This window comes from Artemia sp. Qi Xiang Cuo, chromosome 12, assembly GCF_049724085.1.
Source record: "Artemia sp. Qi Xiang Cuo chromosome 12, ASM4972408v1, whole genome shotgun sequence".
NCBI classification, from domain to species: Eukaryota; Metazoa; Arthropoda; class Branchiopoda; order Anostraca; family Artemiidae; genus Artemia; species Artemia sp. Qi Xiang Cuo.
In genome coordinates, this window is record NC_142805.1 from 59,270,800 (window position 1) to 59,294,059 (window position 23,260).

Sequence of the window (23,260 nt, forward strand, 5' to 3'; positions counted from 1 at the left end):
GCTTTTCCACAAAACATTTCTCCCCGCGGAAAATTCCCGTCAAAACATTCCTCCCCCCCCCCAAACGCTAAACTCTTTACTCTAAAATTGGAATTTTTGTCTCCATTCTTGACTTCTGGGAATGAAATCAGAAATAGAAATCAAGGTTAGAAGCTACTTCAGCTTCTACACAAACATGACACTACTTCCTATACGATATGCCTTCTACTTTTTCCAACATATAATCCTACTGCCACCTTGACAACAACAATCTATAACGACCACCTTACCACGCCTACTCCCAGAACAAGTATAACTACTTTTACCATGAATCCTCCCTGCACAATTGCCATTGACCAGCATTAAAGGTTATTATGAATAGTGTCTTTTAACAGATATTATTTCTAATAGCGAAAAATGCGTTAAAATGTTCCTACTATCAAAATATACAAAGGATGTGCCGATTAAAAACAAACAGATGCTGAATTAATATTTATGCTTCGGCAAAAACAAAATATACTTTGAATATGCAATTAAGATAGAGACCAAAATTAGAAGTTGTTTCAACTTTTAGTTCAATGGGTTTGTTGGACAAATGAAAAGTGCTCAAAGGTACTGTTTTGCAGAGAAAATGTCTAAGATAATTTTAGTGGCTCATTTGACCACCCCTATAGCAAATAATAGGCTGTTCAAACAAAATGATACGATCCCACTTTCCAGGGCTATAAAGAAAGAAAAATTAATGTGGTTGGGGAACGTTTCGTTGATTAAGGATGACAGATTGCCAAAGATTACGTTTTTTTTACCGTGCATCTGGGGCCAAAACAAAAATGAAGTTATCCCCAAATGAGAGGTCATAAGAAAGCATTTAAAGGAAATCGCGATGTCATAGAATGGCTAAGAAATAGAGTTTTGAATGGGTAGGCGTAAAGCACAAGAGTGCGCAGCTGCGTTGTCCTTGGGTGGCTGGGTGCTGCATTGAGCTGTTAGCAGTAGGAATACTTTTTTGCTGCTCCTTCATCCAAGGGAAACCGCTAAATTATCCACAGAAAAAAAACGCTCAGCATTTCTACCTATAAATTTTATATCTTTTGGATTCAATTTTAACGTATTTTAATAATTCATTTTTAAAACAAATAATAACTCTTTACTCTGTATTTAATGGCGAAAGCAAAGTGTCTCTCAGTTAGAATAAAGTATGTTCCTACGGTCGGGGGGTTAAGGCTATTCGCAGAATCTTTAATGATAACATACACGTATTATGCTGGTTTAACAAAGGTAGGAAAAATGCTTTAACTTAGCATAGGAGCTCACCAGTAAGAAATGAAAACAAAGAGCATGCATTATAGTTGTTATAGCGAGCAGAGTAGCAAATTTTTTTAATCAAACAGTTCGTGGCAACGAACTGTAAGTAAGGAGTGACCCGGCTCAATAGTAATCAAAACTCTAAAAAACGGAATTTTGATACCAACAGATACATCAAAAGAATTGAATTTTTATGCTGATTTCTAATATATAAGTTTCATCAACTTTAGTCTTACCCATAAAAAGTTACGCTCCTGAGAAAAATTGCCTGATTTTCAAAAAAAGGAGGAAACACCCTCTGAAAGTCATAGATCCTTAATGAAAATTACACCATAAGATTCAGCGTATCAGAGAACCCTGCTGTAGAGGTTTCAAGCTCCAATCTTCCAACATGTAGAATTTTGTATTTTTTGCCAGAAGAACAATTACGGATGCGTGTTTATTTATTTGTTTTTTTTTTCTCAGGGGTGATTGTATCGACCCATTGGTGCTAAAATATCACAGGAGGGCTCATTCTAACGGAAATTAAAAGTTCCCGTGCCCTTTTTAAGTGACCAAGAATTGGCGGGTAGCTAGGCCCACTCTCACGCTCATTTTTTTCCAATGTCACCCGATCAAAATTTTGAGATAACCATTTTGTTCAGCTGGGTCGAAAAATATAATAACTATGTCTTTGAGGATGACATAATCCCGCACAGTCCCCGGGGGAAGGGCTGGAAGTTAAAAAGTTTGCCCATTGTTTACGTATAGTATTGGTTATTGGGAAATATACACACGTTTTCAGGGGGGATTTTTTCTGGTAGTGGGGGTGGGGGGGTCGGTGGTTACGTGGGAGGATCTTTTCATGGAGGAAGTTTTTATGGGGGAAGGGACATTGCTATGAAGGAAGCGCTGGATTTCCCAGCATTATTTAAAAAAAAGATCATAAATTAAATAAAAAAAAACAAGTTTTTCATCTGAAAGTAAGGAAAAACATCAAAACTTAAAACGAACAGAAATTATTATGTATATGATTAGGTTCGCCCCCTAGTCAATACCCCGCTCTTTACACTAAAGTTTTTTTAGTACTTTCATAAGAGCTATTTATTCTAATTAACCAACTTTCGAGAAAGCCATTTAGCGAAAAAAAAGTAAAATTAATATGCAAATTCTTTTTTAATTATTCATAAAAAGTGAGCCAAAATAAAAACCTGCATTAATTCAAAAATGTTCAGAAATTAAATAAAAAGAAACCATTTTTTAACAGAAAGTAAGGAGCGACATTAAAACTTCAAACGAAAGAAACTGTTCCGTATATGAAAAGGGCTGTCTCCTCCTCAACGCATCGCTCTTTACGCTAAAGTTTTACTCTCTCTCACAACTCTATTTTTTAAAACAATAAAAAACCTTAGCGTAAAGAACGAGGTGTTGAGGAGGGGACAGCCCCTTTCATATACAGAATAATTTCTGTTCGTTTTAAGTTTTAATGTCGCTCCTTACTTTCATTTAAAAAAACTATTTAATTAATATTACAGAGTGCTTATGTTTTTGCGCTTATGTGCTTATGGTTTGTGTGCTTATGTATAGTTCTGCAATGTTTATGATTTTTGATTGCCAAGTAGTTGCATGATGCTGTAAATTGTATAGATGGTTCATGGAATGAAATCAGAAATTGCCATGGTTTTGTAATAGAATTAAAAAATAGATGGTATGAATTTTTTTAAATTAAAAGTTTAAAAACAGAGAAATATAGTGATTAGGTTATAGCGAAAAGTTGTGTCTGAGTTTTGTAATCGCAAATTTGAGAAATGTGAAGATAATATGATAGAGACATGGAATATAATAAATGATTTAGTGAATGGTAAAGAAAATAAGATAAGTAAAGAAGTTTCTCTAAGTGGTTGCGACCGTGATGATAAGAATGAAATTGTTAATGAGTCTGGTGAATTTTTTTCTAATATTGGATTGGAAGTGCAAACTAGTTTGTATGATAAGTAGCAGGAAATGCAGGATAATACTATTCGTAATGAAAGAGTTGAATCTCTAGAAATTTTTTATAGCTTTTAGAGCTTTAGAGAGAAATTGTTTTTGAGCTTTTAGATGTTTTTTAGATATGTACCAGTGAATAAGTGAGTAAAATTATTAAGAAACTGAAATCAAATTTAGCTGGTGTTTTTTGCTTGTCTCATCAAGGCCTTAAAGCAATTTTAGGTTATACATTACCCTGTCTGGTTTTTATAATAAAAATTTCTCTAGAAAAGGATAGCTTCTCTGAACAGCTTGAAGTAAAAAAAATCATACCCTTTCATAAAGATGAATGTACAAGTTATATTGATAACAGGAGACCAATATTTATTTTGCCTGTTTTGATGAAGATAATCGAGAAAGTCGTCCACAAACACCATTAAACATTTCTCCAGGTTAGTGGCTTACTAAGTGAAACCCAATTTGGGGTCCAAAAGGGCCACTTCAGAACTCATGCCTTGCAGTATCTGGTAGGTTGTGTGAATAGTGGACTAGCTAATAAATATTTAGTGGTGTTCATTTTCACAGACATAAGAAAGTCATTGATACGTAGATTTCATGATTTTTCTGGAGCAAGTTAAATGTCTAAGAATTTGTGGTGCTCTATTACAGTGGTTTGAAAGTTACTTTCATGGAAGATCCAAGCAGATACTATTAAGTGATGTTGTTTCGTTCTCGTATGCATTAAAATATGGAGTATTTCAGGGCTCTGTTCTAGGTCCTTTGCTTTATTTAGTGTATTTCGACACCATGGGATTTTATGCTCAAGATATCTATGATACTGCTTTTACTGATGACAGAATATTAACAATGTGCGCGAAGTCTATTGATGAGCTTATAAAAAGAGCGAATAAAGCGTCGAGAAGACTGGAAGTTCTTATGTAACTTACTTTACTCTGCATCAATATGAATAAGACCTTCCTCATCACCTTCTGCAGAGTAGGAACACCTGTTGATGCAAGTGGTTTTGTTATGCTATCAGGGAACTCAGGTCACCAAGTGAATTGCATTGTATACCTTGAGCTGATCATTGATCCTAATCAACCATGGAGACATCGTAGTGATGCTATTTCTTCCAAAATTGCCAGAGGAGTTGAAACAATACGAGGACCACAGTTTGTTTGCTATAGTGTTGTTATACTAGTGATATACCATAGACCTTAGACAACCTGTGCCTCTGGGGGCACCCAAGACATGAAGAAGGAGCCGCCAATCTTCTAGCAGGTTTGCTGCTGCCAGTATATCCTCCCACTGAGCCTGATTGAGGCTTTCAGATTTCAAAGATCTGCCTGGTACGCACGGAGCGTCGTGTTTCTGGGTCTACCCCTGCGGCGTGTTTCTGATGGTTGCCACTGGAGCTTTGCATTCTGTAACCTGGGATTACACATACGTAGTACGTGGCAACGGTATCTCCATCAATGGAACCTTATGGCATTTGTTAAAAGTGGCAGACTCGTCTTGTTGCAGATGGACTCGTTGGCTATCCTCTGCTGCCAGTGGATGTTGAAAACATCCACTTTTCTGAGACAGGCGTTCTCGAAAGCAAGAATTTTCCTCTCCTGTTCCTACTCCAAGTGCCCGGTTCTGTCTGTGTAAAGCAGAGCTGTCATGATATATCGTCACTTATTCACCCATGAATCTCTTTTGGCTGTTTCATCTGTAACAGCAATTTTCGCAGTATTTTTCAAAAAATATAAATTCGTCAAAACAAAGGTGTAAGGATAATAGATAATAATGTTAAAGAAGTGAAGGATACCCTAACTAATCGCACCGAAAAGGGCCACCCCAACTTCGTGGGTGCGGTTGGAGCCAACCCCAGGATTTCTTAATCAGAACCCAGGCCTAGGGACGGTTGGGCTTGCAACCCTTCTCATGAAAATAATTGCAATGAAAAGAAATGAAACTCAAGCATCGGACCTTATTGGTTTTAATTTATTACGACCTCGGGACGGCCCTGGACATATTTTGAACCTTGCTGACCAGGGTGGGTTGAGAATAGCCACCTGGAATGGTTTAACCATGAATAAGCCGGGATCCAAAGACCTTCTAGGGCTGGAGATGTCAAGATGTGGGATTGACATACTTGGAATGACAGAAACAAATTTGACGGGATCAGGCAACGAAGAAATCGCCAGTATAGGTCAAAGGATGATTTGGTCAGGACAAACCTCCAATAGAAGCAACGGTGTAGGCCTGCTCTTAAACAAGAAGGCAAAGAAATGCCTCATATCCCACAACCTAATATCAGATACACTCACTGCTCACTTCAACCATAAGCATGGGAAGATGTCGGCTATTGTGTGCTATACACCAATGAATGTCTCCCCAGAGGTCGAAAAGACAATTTCTACTCAGCTCTGACATTTGCTCTATCCCAGATTTCCCCTCACGATGTTTTGGCCGTGGTGGGCGATTTCAATGCAACTGTATCAAACCCCAGCGGAGCTTTAAAATCTTTAGTTGGACCGGTTACCCCTGACTCGTTGAATGAAAATTGGACCCGACTCCTCCAGCTGTGCGCTATGGACGAATCGGATATTTCCAACACCCTGTTTCACAGGAAAGAAATCTATAAGCCAACATGTTATAACAACGATGGGTGAACGTTGAAGATGATTGGCTATATCATAGACAACCAAAGATGGCGCTAATCGCTTACGAATTCTTAAACATATCGTGGCGCTGAGATAGGGAAAATAGACCATTGATTAGTTGCTTCAACTTACGCCTGCGTCTTAAAGCCCAGCCTTCAGAACGGCACCAGCCAAAATTGGACACCTAGAAACTAAAAAATGAGGCATTCCACCAAAAGTACTCAGTTGAAATTCAGAATAGGTTGAACTGCCTGGATACATTTGTTGACCCGGACACGTCCTGGCAGACTTATAAGAAGGGTATACTAGAGATTGCCACTAATACCGTCGGTCGTATGATGTATTCAAAGAAGCCCTGGCTATCGCAAGAAGCACTGCAAATCATTGAACAGTGCCGGAAAGCGTGGTTGGCCGGAGATATGCCCTACTACAGACGGCTAAACGGGATTAGAAACAACATTATTCACTGTGATAAACAACAATTTGGTGATAAAAAAGCTTAAGAGCTAGAAGATGCGGCACGAAAAGGTGCGCCTTTTCGTCTGCGTCTTAAAGCCCAGCCTTCTGAACGGCACCAGCCAAAATTAGACACCTAGAAAGTAAAAAATGAGGCATTCCACCAAAAGTACTCAGTTGAAATTCAGAATAGGTTTGACTGCCTGGATACATTTGATGACCCGGACACGTCCTGGCAGACTTATAAGAAGGGTATACTAGAGATTGCCACTAATACCGTCGGTCGTATGATGTATTCAAAGAATCCCTGGCTATCGCAAGAAGCACTACAAATCATTGAACAGTGCCGGAAAGCGTGGTTGGCCTGAGATATGCCCTACTACAGACGGCTAAACGGTATTAGAAACAACATTATTCACCGTGATAAACAACAATTTGTTGATAAAAAAGCTTAAGAGCTAGAAGATGCGGCACGAAAAGGTGACGTCATGTCGCTTTTCAAGCTTGTCAGAGATCTTAGCGACAAAAGATAGGCGCAGTTAAAACCGTCTCTGGCGAAATGCTAGAAGATGAAAATGCGCAACTTTGATCGATGTAGGGAGCACTTCGCAAAGCTATCAAACGTCAAAAGAAGCGTCGTTGACCCCAACCTAACTATATCCACTCAGCAAATAACATATAACAATCTACCAGAGCCTTATCCTCCCTTGGTAGAAGAGATACAAAATGCCCTGCGGAGAATGAAGAACAACGAGGCACCAGGGACCTGCGGGATCTCCGTCGAGCTGCTAAAGTTCGGAGGACTGGCAATGCTACTTTGGCTGCACATGCTGTTCTCCCTCGTCAGGTCAACCGAGTTGATACCTGAAGAATGGAAGGAAGGGATAATCCTTCCTCTATGCAAGCAGAAAGATAGCCGTAGCGATTGCTCGAATTACAGAGGAATCCCCCTCCTATCAGTGCCTAGCAAACTATTCACCATGACGTTGCTTGATAAGAGTATTCAGTTCATTCGTAAGTGCCGCCGGATTCAGCAAGCAGGTTTCATGCCCTACAGATTCAAGACCGAGCAGATATACACTATTCGACAGGTCATCGAGAAAGCCCGCGAGTTCAAGCGTACAGCATATATTGCATTTGTTGACTTTAAAGTAGCTTTCGACTCGATCGACCGTGAGTCCCTTTGGCTGAAACTAAAACGAACGGGACTCTCTGGTAAATATTGCCGCCTGTTCAAGGTGCTCTAAACTGGTATAAAAAGCTCCGTTCTGGTTAATGGTTGCCGAAGCCCACTATTCAAGATAGATTTTGGTGTAAGGCAAGGCTGTGTTGCTGCTCCTGAGCTTTTCAATGCCGTGATTGATTATGTCATGGATCGAACCACGAACAGGCTTCAATTCGGACTGAAATATGACGATATAGTCCTAGCCGATTGCGACTTCGCAGATGATATTGCCCTGATATGCACTTCTGCAGTTAAACTCGACGCAGCTCTCAAAACACTGTCGGAAGAAGCCCTGAAAGTGGGAGTACATATTAGCTGGCAGAAAAAAAAATAACGATCATCGACCCCGCAGGATATTCCGCCAACTCACCATCATTCAACGTATTAGGGCACAATATCGAAGTTGTCAAGTCTTTTACTTACCTTGGATCTGTTGTATCGGATAACGGCTCAATTGAAATGGAAGTCCAGTCGCGCATCGCGAAAGCTGCGTCTATTATGGCTCAATTCTGCCGTTCCTTGTTTTCAAAGTCCAACATTAGCCGAAAAACAATAATGCGGATCTACAACACGACCGTAACGCAAATCCTTCTCTACGAAGCTGAAACTTGGGTGGCAGCTGCTTCTGTTCGTGATGCCATAGATGTGGCCCAAACAAACTTCCTAAGACGGATCAGACCCCCAAATCTCGTCAGCTCACCCTAAGAACTCTACGGTGGTTTGCCCACTTAATTCGCATGCCTGAAGAAGCACCCGCCAGTATAATTTTCAATTTTGATCCCCCTCAACATGACTGGAAGCACCCCCGTGGAAGACCCTGTATAAGATGGAGGGACAGCCTTACCCAGTACCTCTCCATGATCGGTACTGGTCTCCAAGAAGCAGTCATGCTTGCACAGGACCGTTCTAAATGAAGGCAAAGAGTCATATCTCTACGCTGGACCACCAGCAGGAGACTTAAGTAAAGTAAGTCAAGTTTTCTTAACGATGTTGAGCTACATAATTATCAAGCTGTGGTTTTAATTTTCCAATGTACAAATAATCTAGTCCTAAGTATCTTTTTGAATTTTTACCACACCGTAAATAATGTACATAATAGGAGGAACAGGAGGAATAAACTAGATTTAAATTGCAGCTGCTGGTAACTTCTTTGTGTAATTTGTTACCGATGAGCATCAAACAGCTGAACATTTTTTAGTTTCTAAGAGTATCTTGTACATGAAAAATTCAGTTTTTAGTAAAAATTTGATTCTACTTTTAATTTTATTTTTAATTACAAAGTATTTTTAACCAGATCAATTTCCTTTAAAATGAGCCATTAAACAGCTTTCTACGATGTTCCAGTGCTCCGCTATCTGAGGAAAAGAAAAAAAGATGCCTTATATGAAGAATACCGTGGTTTCAGCTACTTTTCTTGCTTTTCAAGCCAATATATTTCCCTTGTTATTCTAGCCAAGGGACGGTGAGTTTACTAATTAGGGGTTTCGGAAAAGGTGGTTCTAATAGTGTACTTCTTATTTTGATATGACTCTATTTTTAGGAGTTATGGGTTATTATATTATTTTTTAGTATTGGACATGATCGTCTCTTACTAGGTTGCTAGCTACTGATGCAACCCGAAAAGTAAAAGGGTATTTATTAAAAGGTGGGTATTTTGATTTTATTGATATGGAGGGGAGAGAAAGATGTTTTGAAGGTGAATTGGATGGTTTATTTTGATAGAGATTGATAGGGGGTAGGGTGGTAGGAAGGCTGTAGCATGTATGCAATGGAAATGATATTTTTGAAATCTGATTTGTCATTTGGCTGTTTTGTTTCTTTATTTTTATTATTCATTAATATATTATATTGCCCCTCCCCCTCTCTGTCTCTCTCTTCATTTGCAGCTTGTAGTTTAAAAAATCAAAAATGTTGAAGGTAAACAATTTCTTTTAAGTGACAATTTATTTCACTTTTTTTGGACTTGTTAGAGCAAGAGATTGAGGCTGAAAAATTGTCTTCTTGCATTTTTTTTTATTAAATCCTTTTTTATGATTTAAAGGTTCTAATACATTCTCTGTCAGCCCCTTTATTAATTTCTTGCCATAGAGAAGTTACAGATTGTAGGGTAATTGCCTAGAAAGATAAGACGGCTGTTCAAAAACATAACGCAATCTCAGCAACTTAGGCAGACATTAAACTGCAGGGGCTATTGGCTCAACTTAGTCCACAAATAATACAGATATTTTAATTTCTTAATTCCACTGATTCTAATAGGTTACATCATGCCACTATAGTATACCAGTAAAAGGGTCAATTGTATTATTAAACAAGAATTAACCTGAAAGTAAACTGTAAAACCAATTAATAATGTGTCTCTCATAATAGTAAGACGGCAGTTCTAATAACAATCATTATATAAAAAGAATCGGGTGTTCATGCTGATGTCGAATATATAAAAAATTTTGAGTTTAAAGGGACAATCAATAGCTAATAGTCCAAGACCATTGGTCTAATTTTCTAGCAAGGGAAAACCCCCTTAAAACGCAATCGATCTCGATAAAAAATATCCGAATGAGATTCAGCATATCACAGAGTCCAACTTTAGATGTTTCAAGCTCTTATCTAAAAAGTGTAGGCTTTTGCATTTTTCCTAGAAGAGAGATCACGGATATGTGTTTATTGTTTATTTATTTGTTTGTTTTTTGTATTTGTTTTTCCAGGGCGCATTCAAACGTAAATGAAAAGTTCTAGTGCTCTTTTCGAGTAGCCAAAGAGATTGTGCTACATGAACGGGGTGTTTTCAACCGTTCTGTGGCACAAAAATGAGTGGTAAAAATCCCGAAAATTTCAAGATAGCTAATCGATTTAAAATTATATGAAGAAACATCAATTAAGCTTTCTAGCTTCAGAGGCAGTAATGCCACATTGCTACACATTCGTTCATAAGGAGTCACGTAATCAATACAACTAAACGAGTAGGGTAATAAAGACACTTTTTTTTAATTTTCATTTAGCCAAGTTGTTTCACTTAATATTTGGTAAAATTATGTACAGTGATATTTTATCATGGAGAAGAGCTGCTGTGTCATTTCTCGGTGGGAGGGGGAGCTGAACATGAAGCCTAAAAACTGCATTTGTATACCCAAAGTTTCTAACTCCCACGGACCTTCGGATACATATATAAGAAGATATGAGCAATTGGGAGATAGAGTGGTTTATATTTTTTGGGGGGAATATGTGCTGCCCTTCCCAGTAAATATTGAAAAATACCTCTTTTGGGAATATTTTCAGTGAAAATGGTATTTTTTGTTATCTTCATTGAAAAAAAAGACAAGTACCCTCTAGATTTAAACAAGTTATTTTACCCCCTTCCCCCTCTTAGAAAAATGATTAAATAGTGCCTTTTACGCTTATGGTGGTTTACTACCGGCAATGCTGGATTGTCTTCTAACAAGAAGCTTTGTAATTTATCTTCATTGATAAATACGCCAAGAATTTCCTCGAACAAAAATATTACCGCTTATTGAATTCTCATGTAGAATAAGCAAACAATTAACTAAATAAAACCAAAGAGAGAGAAAAATCTTAAGATGAAGAAAATATTTTATTAATTAATTGAATAGGTTTCAATAAGCGCTATTGAACCCAGTTCGATAATCACAATTGCTTGTTGAGCGCAAAAATTAATTAAAATAAGCTTATTGAGTGCAGGGTTTGGGAAAATTACATACAACTAGACTCACCCAACGTTCAATAGAGCTTATTGCCGTTAATTATAATGAAATGCGGTACCTTATTACATAAACGTCATTGAACGCCCTATTGAACATGGTTTGAACATCAAAGTGGAATTGTTACATAGGAAAGTGAAAAACTCTATTACTGGAAACTAGACACTGAATAGCTGGAAATTGTAATTAATTTCTTCTGCCGGTTATGAAAACACAGTTGTTTGTCAATCAATCAATCAATCAATCAATCAATCAATTTATTCAATCAATAAACTGAACAAAATACACTTCAATATAAACTCCCCCGTAAGGCTCTATGGCCAGGAAAAAAACAGGGGAGAAACAAAATGAAACAAATAGAAGTATTTTCAATATAATGCATTGCATATCAACCTTTCAAAGACTCATCTTACAAACACACACACACACACACACACACACAAAACAAAGAAGAGAAAAAAATAATTAAAAGACCCAAACAAAAAGCGATTTAATGAGACCCCCACCCCCCCCCCCCAAAAAAAAAAAAAAAAAAAAAAAGGCTGTTGGAAAATCCAATAAAATAAACCAAATTCCAAATCTATATTTGAAACCAAACCACAAAAAAAATATTGTATAAACTCAAAACCCTCACAACAAATGTTTCCAACCCAGGCTAGTGTCACCGCCCCCCCCCAAATAATAATAATAAAAACTAACAAAAATATGTTTAAACATGAAAAATCAAGACATTAAAAAATTTTTTAAAATTCTTTTGAAAGTACCGAACGAATGACATTCATTAAGCTGACTCAGGTAGGCCATTCCAAACAATATGACAATCAGTTAATGGATTAAAGTCAGACCTTAATAAAGTATTAAATAAAATATTAATATTCCTTGAATTGTAAGCATGGAGCGAAGACCTCTCAGTGACGAAAGAAGGAGTAATCTGATGGGCTGTGGGAACATCACCATGAATTTAATGAAAAGTGAAAGACGCACACGAAATAATGTAGAGAGACTGCAAATCAAGTAATAGGCTAGTTGGGTTAGTTGTAGAACAATTTGTTTCCTGTATAAGCCTTCTTGCCTTATCATATAACTTAGAAAGTGGTTTCAACAAAGAAGAGAAAGTTGACATCCATATTGTAGCGCAATAAGAGACGTAGGACTGAACTAAGCAATTGAACAGAATTTTTAAAATTGATCCAGGAAAAATGTGTTTTAGCCTTCCTCAATATTCCAAGACTCCTTGAGATCTTCATATTAATTAGTCCAATATGATGCTTGAATGAAAGGTTTTCATCGAGAAGAATACCGAGAAATCCGACATATCGTTCCTTAGGTTTACTGAGAGAGCACCTTAAAAGCTCGATATTAGATAACTCAGGGCACGCTATATAAATACGGGAAAAAATTATAAAACTTGACTTAGCAACATTTAGGGCAAGGCAATTTGCATCAAACCAAAGAACGACTCTCTCAAAAAGGTCAACTAATTTGGGAAGCATCTCAGACTCAGTTCCTACTACAGTACCAATGGTACTGTGTCATCAGGGAAAGCAACGAGTGTGTCTACATCCTACGAAAACGATGGATTTTTTTAGCATTGAAAGATTCAGGATGACATAGGCGACAGCAAACTGTAGGTTTTTGATTCATAACCGCAACTATAAGGTCATTAACATAGATAAAAAAAAAAACGGTCCAAGAACAGAACCTTGAGGAACACCAAACTCAACTTCAGACGAAAAGTGGGAAAGGGAATCTACGGAGATAGTTCTACCGTACAAATAGGAATCAAACCAAGCATGAGCCTGTCCTCTTACACTATTGTGTGATAGCTTATACAGTAGAATCACATGAGTTAAAGAGTCAAAAGCCTTATGGACATCTAGGAATATAGCTGCATGAATCAAACCAGAGTTAAGCGTAGTGTGGAAAAAATTTAAGAGAGCTGCGCATGCATTTTCCGTATAATGTGTATCTTAGTTGCCAAAATGAAAATAGATTAAATATTTTCTAGTCTTTAGACAACCAAGTAGACGGGAAAGCATGGCTTTTCCAAAAAAGTTGCTAAAAACCAACAACAAAAATATAGGACGATAGATAGCTTGATCAATTTTTGGTCCACCTTTATATAAAACAATTACTCTAGCTCGCTTAAGAGAACTCGAGAAAATCCCATTTTCAAAAGAAAGATTTATAAGCTTTGTCAATAGAGAAATAATTGAAGGAAGAATGAACTTAACTACCATAGTTGGAATACAGTCAGGGCCAGACGACGAAGAACCCTTCAAGCTATTTACAATCCTGGCTACTTCAACATCATAAGCTGGATATAACACCATCGATTTTAGACAAGGCGGAGCAAGATAAGATTTGTAATCTGGTTGTGACTGTGAAGACCTGACTGAAGAAGCAGTGGTTTTCCCAATATTGGCAAAATATGATGTAAATGCTTCTTGAACAAATAGAATACCCTCAACAACCATATCACCACCTACAAGACTTGGAGGGATAGAAGGAGCCGGAGAAGAACGTTTGAGGACGGAATTGATCACTTGCCAAGTTTTTCGAATATCTTTCCCACAATCCGAGAACTTTTTGGAATAATAAAGGAATTTAGCCTTCCGGCATAAAGAATTGAAAACATTCCTGCAGAGTTTGAATTGCTGAAGACGTGCAGCATTCAAAGACGGCTTTGCTGACTCAAAAACTTTCCAGAGATTATTTTTTCTTCTCCAACTCTTTAGAAGACCAGGGGTCATCCATGGGTTAAGAGGAATAGATCTTTTTGACCTTGAAGTAGAGGAGGTCAGAGCACATACGTCAAAAATAGACTCCTTTACTGACTCATAAAAGCAATCAAACTTAGAACAAAAATCATTATCGTCACCAAAAATACTACATGTATTCTCAGCTAAATGGTTTCGACGGTTTATCAATTAATTCAAACCAAAACTAAAAGAGGCTTAATCAGATGATATTGTTCCACCATCCCGTGTTTTTTCAATTTTAAAACGCGGAAATACAGAAAAATATTTTAAAACATCTCTCACTGCAACATAATTTTAAACCAAGGGAACAGGCGGAAAGAGGTTATCAATTAAAGTGGCTGATGTATTAGTTATACGTGTTGGAAGAGAGGTTTTTGGTAGAACCCTAGTAGTGAGCATATTTGAGAGAAAATCCATCGTAGTAGAGGAAGCCATGTCAATTAGATTTAAGTTAAAGTCTCCTATTATTATAAGTTCAAATGGACATCTGCCTATTAATTACAAGACCTCATCAAGGACCTGAAGAAGAGAAGGAAGGGTCCACTGGGAGATCTATAAACATTACCAATTATCAAAACTTTATTTTTTAATTTAATTTCAATAAACTGGGATTCAAAAACCCCTTCGTCATTGCTTGACAGATCGCTTCGAACAGTATAGGGAAAAATATCAGAAATATACATTACTAGTCCCCCCTTTGTCATCCTTCTGCGATTTTGTTGCTCCATTTTGTAACTATGTATATGTATAAGCCTTTGATAGCTAGAATCAAGTCAGGTCTCACATAATCCGATATCAACAGGTCACCCATTAATAATTTTTTGCCTCAACTGATCAATTGCTGAGCAGAGACCCTGAGTTATGAGTTGAAGGACCGAAAAATGATCATCTCGTCTAGTAGCCCACTTTAAATAAGAAACATACTTACTATTTATTGATTGGGAAGTATTTAGGGAATCTCTTTTAATTTTACCAATAGGATTATTAATAATACTCAAAACATCCAAGGGTATTCTTTTTAATTGAAGTAAACGCCCATCAAGGGAGTAAAAATCCCCAGAGCCTGAGTTAGAAAAATTAATAAAACTTAAGGAGACTGTGTATCAAACCTGCGCCGCAACACACACAAAATAAAATAAATAAATAAAATAACCAAGAGGCTATAAATAACAACAAAAATAAAAATAAATAAATAAATAAAATCAAAATAATCATACCAATAAGTAAGATACATATAAATTTTATATTATTGAACAAATTAATAATAATAATCTCAGATAAATTTAGTGACTTCCTTAAATCATTAATCATACTACTCAGTTCCTGAAAAAAAAAAAATATTATATATATAACGCTAAAGCTCCACTGTATTAATGTACCCATGAGACCAATACAAGTAATATCATTTTCAAGATAACAAAGGATTAAAATCCCAAACTGACGCAATGACTTGTGAGAACAGGCATGTAACAAAAAAGAATAATTATTGAAATCCATAAATTTCATTGAATTTAATTGGAACGAAAGTAAATCATTAGACACACACGCACAAAGAAAAAAAAATCAGCAAAAGATAAATAAAATACGCTGAATATATGAATGGCAGAGATACTAAACATATCTAAAAAAAAAAAACACACCAAAATAACTTATTTTTACACACAGTCGGCTAGAGTATGAATTTTTCTAGTGACACTTTCACCTTTTGGCCTCGCCAAAATTTGCCCACGATCAGTCCAAACATTTCTATGTCCAAATTTGTCCTTAGTGGCATATAGGATCTCACGTTGCCTCTTTGTCAATGCTTCCGATAGAAAAATTCCACTTGAAGCTAACCTGGCTTTTGCTTTGAAGACTTTCTTCGCTATATCACTATTCACAAATTTAACTAAAACAGGAGGGACTTTGTCGTTTAGGGAGGCATCGGTTAAAGCAGGAGATATTTTGATTCTGTAGATATTCCTAATTTGGGCAACATTAATTTCAGTCATGTTCATTTTGGTTACGGAAACTTGCAGGATTGTTGATTGGAGGTCAGATCTGGATTGCTGCTTAACACCATGCAAAATTAGCGAATCAAGCAGTACTTCTTGTTCATCTGAATCTAGTTTCATCTCAATTTTCATGATTTTCTCTTCTTGATTTATAATTTGGTTGCGAAGAGTTTTCAGCGATTGTTCAATTTTTTCAAATTTTGGTTGATAATAAAGAGTAATCGCGTCATATATTTGACAAATAATGTCGTGGGATGACTGGCGGAAAGAATCAGTATCCGAAAACCTTTCATTAACCTCCTTAGTTATATTTTGCATGAACTCTCGCTTAGTTTTTTCCAGGTCAAGTTCCGTAGAAGTGACTTTATCCATCAACGGAGCACATTCTCCTGTATTAGATTCCTTAAGTGTTAATGCATTATATGCCTTGGAAAGAGATTTATAAATATCGGGCCAATTTTTCAATTCCTTAAATGCAGCCTTTACACCTGGAGTCCGTTTCGTTGAAGTTCGGCTGACGCTTGGACTATATTCTGACAACTTGGCTTTAACAAGTCTGTATTCATCATGTGTCCAATAGCAAAATACCAAATATGATGGCTTTCTTTTTTGCTATCCTTGGACACTTTTAGTATCTTTACTGGCCAATGAGGATAATTTTTGAAGTTAGCTAACGCGATATCAAACTCTTTAAATGCAGGCATTTCCTATTAAGGAGAAGACAAAAGTAAAAGCAACTTATCTTTATGTAAGGTAAGAACCTTAATGAAAAATTTAGTTGAAATAATGTTCCAAAGATTCAATAATATATATCCAAAATATTTTATATAATCCACTAATATCAGTCTATTTCAATACCAATTAGTTTGGCACCAAAGGTGAACACAGATCGAGCATGTCTTTGTTTTGAGGTATCAAAGATGCGGCAAAAAAATTTTTATCCTCAATACTACAGTTTTTAACTAATTTTATGGGTGATGAAAGCACATAACTAATTTTGAAAACAAAATCTTGAATGTTCTCAGTGCCCAAAATGAAAAACACAAGATTAAATTAGTAATAATTTTTTTTTAAGTGAGGAAATAAAAATTAAAGTTGTGCGAAATCGCCTCATGGTATCTTTTTTTTAATCCATCGAAATTTCGTTTGCCAGTATCGTCATTCCCTTATGATTTAATGCGCTTATTCATTTCAAAATAAGTATCCTAGCTTATGCTCTGCCATACATTTTTTTTTAAATGTATTCGATTTTTTAATCACTTGTTAATACTTATAAGAAATTATATACGAGAGAGAGTATAATTTTGTACACTAAAAATTAATTTACGATTATTAATAAATAAAATTTTACAAAGTAAGAAGGGGGTTTGGGGGCGGTAGCCCACATCTCTTATTCGTTAGGCCTGGACATGATTCGAAAAACGACCAGAAATTACATAAAAAAACCAACAAGTTTTCTTAAATGAAAGCATGGAGAAGCATTAATACTTAAGGTGAAAGGAAATTATTCCATATATGAGGGGGGTTGCCCTTTCCTCAACTCCCCACTCCTTACGTTAAAGTTTTATTGTGCCTTGAAAAACGCTTCTTCTTCCAGTTAAATGGCCTTTGTGTTTGAACACTCGGTCGTAAAAAATTGCGACAACAATTCAAACTTTAGCGGAAAGAGCAGGGTTGAAGAGGGAGCAGCCTCCCTTATGCACAGAATGATTTCTGTTCGTTTTAAGTTTTAATGCTGTTCCTTACTTTCAGTTGAAAAAACTTGTTTTTTTTTTTAATTTCTCATTTGATAAAGCAAGAATTTTCTTGATGTTGTAGAGAATTTTGGGAGATATTATTGCGCTAAAGCTGCTTCGTAGTTCTAATGAAGTTGGTCAAACTGGCAAGTGAAGAGTTCATTATACAACTTGTTCTCTGCAAATAAAAATTCTAGCGAGTTCCACGAGTTCCAAAAATTGTCCTCTGCGTAGGGTACGTTCCAAAATCTAGAATTTGCTATCCTGAAATGGCTCATACCTGCTCCATTAAACTCTTTATGTGCTCATTAAAAAAAAGTTTTTCCAACTGAAAGTAAGGAGCAATATTAAAAATCTAAGCAGACTGAAATTATTCCCCATATGAAGGAGTTTCTCCCCTTCTTAATAACTTGTCCTTTATGCTAAAGTAGCACTTTTAAAAAAAACTACCTATTTTCATTAAACGGTCCTTATGTTTCAGGAGTCGTTCACAAAAAATTGGACAGATAGTCAAACTTCAGCGTGAGGAGTAAGTTATTGAGTAGGGGTTGGGAGCAACCCTTCATATACAGGATAATTTCTGTTCGTTCTAAGTTTTATCGCTGCTCCTCACTTTCGGGAGGAAAAACGTGTTTTGTTGTTGTTTTTTTTTATTTAATTTCTGATCGTTTTTTAAAATAAAGCCGGTAAACCTGGCTCACTATCCATGAAATATTCCCCCCCTCTCGCTGGAAACTATTCCGTCGAAATTTTCTCTTGCGTAAAATACACCCCCTCCCGTAAAAATCCCTCTGGAAAATTCCATGCTCGCTGAAAAATCCCCTCCTCCGTAAAATTTCTTGCGGACTATTCACCCTGAAAAATTTTCCTTAGCATACTTTAATTTGAAAAAACATTGATTTCCAATTGTTTTTCCAATCCCTCCAGAAATCTCATTTCCGTGTAATTTTCCCCCGAAGTCCAAGCCCACTGAAAATCCTCCCCGGAACATCTCCACATGCAAAATTGAGCCGGCAAAGAGGGAGTAAGACAAATAAAAAGAATTTCGTATAGGAACTCTGTCAGATCCCCCAAATGTGAAATTCTCCCTGGAGTGCTCACCCTTAGAAATTTTCCTCCACACAAAAGATTCTCTGAGGGAAACTCACCCCAAGGTGAAAATCCCCTCGCCCCGAAAAATGTCTGTATACTTCCCAATAGCAAATACTATACGCAAACAATGGGCAAATTTCATAACTTACAGATCTTTTCCCACGGGCTGTGGAGTGTCATGTTACCCGTAAAGGCATAGTTATTGAATCTTTCAACTATACTGAACAAAGTGGCTATGGCAAAATTTTGATCAGACGAGTCTGGGGAGGAAAAGGGACGTGGTAGGGGGGATAGTTGCCTTCCAATATTTTTGGCTACTAAAAAAGGGTACTAGAACTTTTAATGTCCACTCAAATGCACCCTCTCCCTGTCTTCTTGGACGATTAGTTCGATACAATCATCCCTGGGAAGAAGAAAAAAAACATTTTAAACACGCGTCCGTGATCTCTCTTTTGGTAGAAAGAGCAAAATTACACAATTTTGTATATAGGAGCTTGTAACTTTTACAGTAGAATTCTTTGATAAGCTGAAGCTGATGATAGCGAGCGTAGAAACTTTGGAAGGGGCTCTTTTGATTGCAATTTATCTTTTTATGGCCCTGTTAAGGATTGAAAAAAAAGTGAAGGATAACCTGTCCGCTCCTGGCTCCTTTTCCTTCAGATACCCCCTGAACGTCTGCCATTGGATCAAACTTTCCATTAAGCCAGTTTTCCCCAAATAATCGGTATCTTATATTGATGGCCTAATCAGTCCCAGAAACAAGGGCCTTAACTATGCACTTTGTTCATTGTATACGGAAAGGTTCTATTGTGCAATAATGCTGGTCATGTTTGATCTTGGCTTAAAATTCTTCAGGGATCGTTTTCTCGACCAAGGAGACCACACCTCTTTTTTGGGTGGGGCAGGGGGTAGGGCTTGAGTTTTGTGGAGGTGTCAAAAATGGGCATTATATTTTTTGTATTTGATCAATTTTAAAATTTTAGCTTTAAGTTTTGAGCTAAGAATACCCTTTTGTTGGAACACAAACTAATTTGGAGGCACAAAACTCCCAAAATGGGACCCTAAAAGGGCCGAGAGACTTTTTCCCAATTCACTTCAAACTTATATTCTTGAGTTCATTCACTAAGGAAACGAAGATTCTCAGGAAAAAATAGACAAAAATATTGATTCCCTAAATTTAGACCGGATTAGGGGCCAAAAAAATTTCCTGAACGCCTTGAAGCTTAATACTGTGAGATTCAAGCCAAGGCTATCCTCTTGCAAAAAATATTGGTTGGGGACTTGTGCTTTCAAAAATAAGCCACGATAAAGGGCCACAAAATAGTTTTATTAACGAGCTCACAACTTCTATTGTTTAATCCTCCGGGGCCTATTGGGTATTGCTAAGAAGACCCAAACAATCCCTCAAGGAAGGCCTCAAAATTTGACAAATATATATTTTCTTGTGGACGACTTGAACGTTATATCCGTAAGCTCTACGGATAACGTTAACGTTCAAGTTACGTTATATCCGTAAGTTTTAGTATTTTGAGACACAAATAATAATAAGTAGTCAATGATACTTAATATTTGTTTTATTCTAGACCGCACTCATAGTTTCACCTTCGAACGGCGGAATGATAATGCTCAGAATACGTTACGAATTCCGGCAACTAAAGAATATAAAAATTCCGAAGGTAGGATTACCGATGTACGTGACGTTGTCAGGGTAATCATAGAATCAAGTTCAATAATTAACCTTGACAGGAAGTGATGTAGTGGAATGTAGCACTATATATTATGAAATATGAGAAAAGACAGAAAAGACTTCGGGAATAAATTGGTAAGATGATAATGATTGATGGTAACGTTAGCCTTTTACCTTAATAAAGCATTTAATATGCAAGGGACGTGGTTAGATGATAAAGTAAGATGATGGCTATCTCTAAATTTTGATTGGATGTGTTTGGGGATATGATGGGCGTGGGGGGGGGCTAGTTGCCCTCCCGTCACTTTCGACTATTAAAAAGGGCAGCCTGTTTTGAAGTTTCTACGACAACGCCTTCTATAAAAACTTTATATGCCCCCAAGGTATAACTTAAAACTCTTGCCCTGAGGGTTGTGGGGGAGTGTCCTCCAAATAAATATATTTTTTATCAGAAAGACAACTATGCTGAACAAAATGGCTATCTCAAAATTTTGTTTGGATATGTTTGGGGGAATGGTGGGCGTGGGGGGGGCTAGTTGCCCTCCAATCATTTAGACTATTAAAAAGGGCACTAAAACTCACGATTTCCAATCGAATGAGCCCCCTTTGAAGTTTCTACGACGACCTCTTCCGTATGAAGTGCCTCTGGGGAAAAAAAATAATAATAAAACATTGGAGCCGTATGGCCTTTACTATAGGCAACGCTACAGCGATTGCTACTTCTACTACTACTAATGACACTAAAAATAAGATACTACCATTGAGTTTACTGTTACTATTACTACTGCTGCTATTAAAACTAAGGGTATTGAGGCAAAAAATTTGGGAAGTGTTGAAACTGTATGGATCTAAATCTAAACACACTATGCTCAGACAAATTGTTAAGATCTTAGAAATTGTTAGAATTGTTAGAAATTAGAATTGTTAAGAACTTATCAGAAATACTTCAGGAACTATTCATGTTTTTTAAGCTTAAACTTTCATCGTGTGTTGAAGGGGATATTGTAGAAACCAAAGGTGCTATGCGCATACTGCTACTAATGGTACTACAAGTATTGCTACTATGCAAGTTAAGAGCACTAAGGTGAAGCCTTCAAGGAATATTTATGGGAATGTTGGACTAAATCCAAAGGTTCTAGAACTATTTTTAAGATTCAAAAGAGATTGGAGGACAAGCAGCCCTCCCCCAAGCCAATTCATTTTCCAAACACATCCCGTTAAAATTTTGAGACAGCCATTTTGTTCAGCATAGCAGAGTAGTCCAGTAACTATTTCTCGATTGATAATGGGTATGTCAACCCCACCTTACTGCGCAATCGGCCCATAATGCTTTAAAACTAAATTTTGCTTTAAAACTAAATCAAAAGGCACTCTATGTATGGTTGCCAATAAAACATCTCAGCTGTATATCGAGAATGACTGGGAATATTAAGTTGAAACTTTTGGGGCTAGTACTGTTACTTCTTCTGCTCTAACACTTTAAATAAATCAAAAGAGTGTAAGTGTATCGAAGTGATCAAAGAGCATAGACAGAATTTTGGGGAAAGATATGTATTATATTTTATTTTTCAGCGGAACTGTGAGGAGGTATAGAATTAAATTCAACAATACTATTTGTGTTCAAAAAAGCAAATGACCGTGGATTGTCAGTTTAATATTCATATACTGATATTTGTTCCTTAGAGTTTCAAGAACTTTTATTTATTAAAATAACAAAAGTGGAAACATTTAAAATGTATTTGTTTTCAGTAAAGCACAAATTATGATCTGGTCTTGAGAAGGCATTGGGTTTTTCAACCCTACTCATACTAATTTTTGCTCATTTTGAGTCTGACTCGGTTATTTATTGTAATTTCTGTTTGTTTTGGGTTTAATTTATTTATTGAGGGGGATTTGGGGTAGATTTACGCTTGAAAGATTAATTAACTTTATTTCTGCTCTTTTTCGGGTTAATAGAGCTCTTTACTTTTCTTTGAAAAATGTATTTTGTGAAAAAAGTTTTTTAAATTAATCACCATAAAAAGTAGATTATTTCGATGTGTATATTATCATCAAATCTACTTTTTCTTAACGTTTTGGCTACCATTAGCCTTGGTTGCTTCGTATTTACGTTTGTCACTACGTCACGCAGTTTGATTCGCATAAGTATTGAATTTGCAAAAAGTCAGACTTTTCTCATTAAAAGAATGGTATATGCCTTACTTTAATGTAAAGAAATACTTATTTCAGTTCCTCCACCACCGCCAATGATTTTAGACGAAAATGGGAATTTAATACGTTCTGTTGCTGGCCCTTACCTTGAGGGTGAAAGTTTGAAGCTTACTTGTGAAAGTAAAGGAGGTGAGTGTCTTACTATTAAGTTTCGGGAGGTAATCCCAACTGTCATTGATATATTGTGCATATTCAATCATATTATATCTTTAATTGTCTATGTTAATATACTTAATCTTATATTTGATTTATAATATTAATATTAAAAATTTGAATGTATAGTTAGTTATATTTTAAAATTATAAATGTATTCAATTTTGCAAGCATAAAAGGAAGGTCATTTTGATGAACTTTGAAGAACCGTTGCATTTTGAAGAACTTTGCAATTATGACCCCATAAAGTAAACCTAAGCTTTTTTAAGAAACAAAGACTCCTGCATGTCTTCACTTTCATCAAATATGTGACACGTCTAAAAGATAGGTTCTAATAAATAAGAATACC

The 23,260-nt window shown here is 36.5% G+C and overlaps 1 protein-coding gene across 2 annotated transcripts in view; it reads left to right on the top strand.

Moving 5' to 3' along the window:
* LOC148946348 (nephrin-like) overlaps nt 1-23,260 on the top strand; it is a 334,574-nt gene that overhangs the window by 92,912 nt on the left and 218,402 nt on the right. For both annotated transcript variants that reach the window (XM_089097980.1, XM_089097979.1), the window contains exon 4: nt 22,777-22,887. In XM_089097980.1, the coding sequence (XP_088954106.1) occupies nt 22,777-22,887 (111 nt within the window). The remainder of the gene's footprint in view (nt 1-22,776; nt 22,888-23,260) is intronic.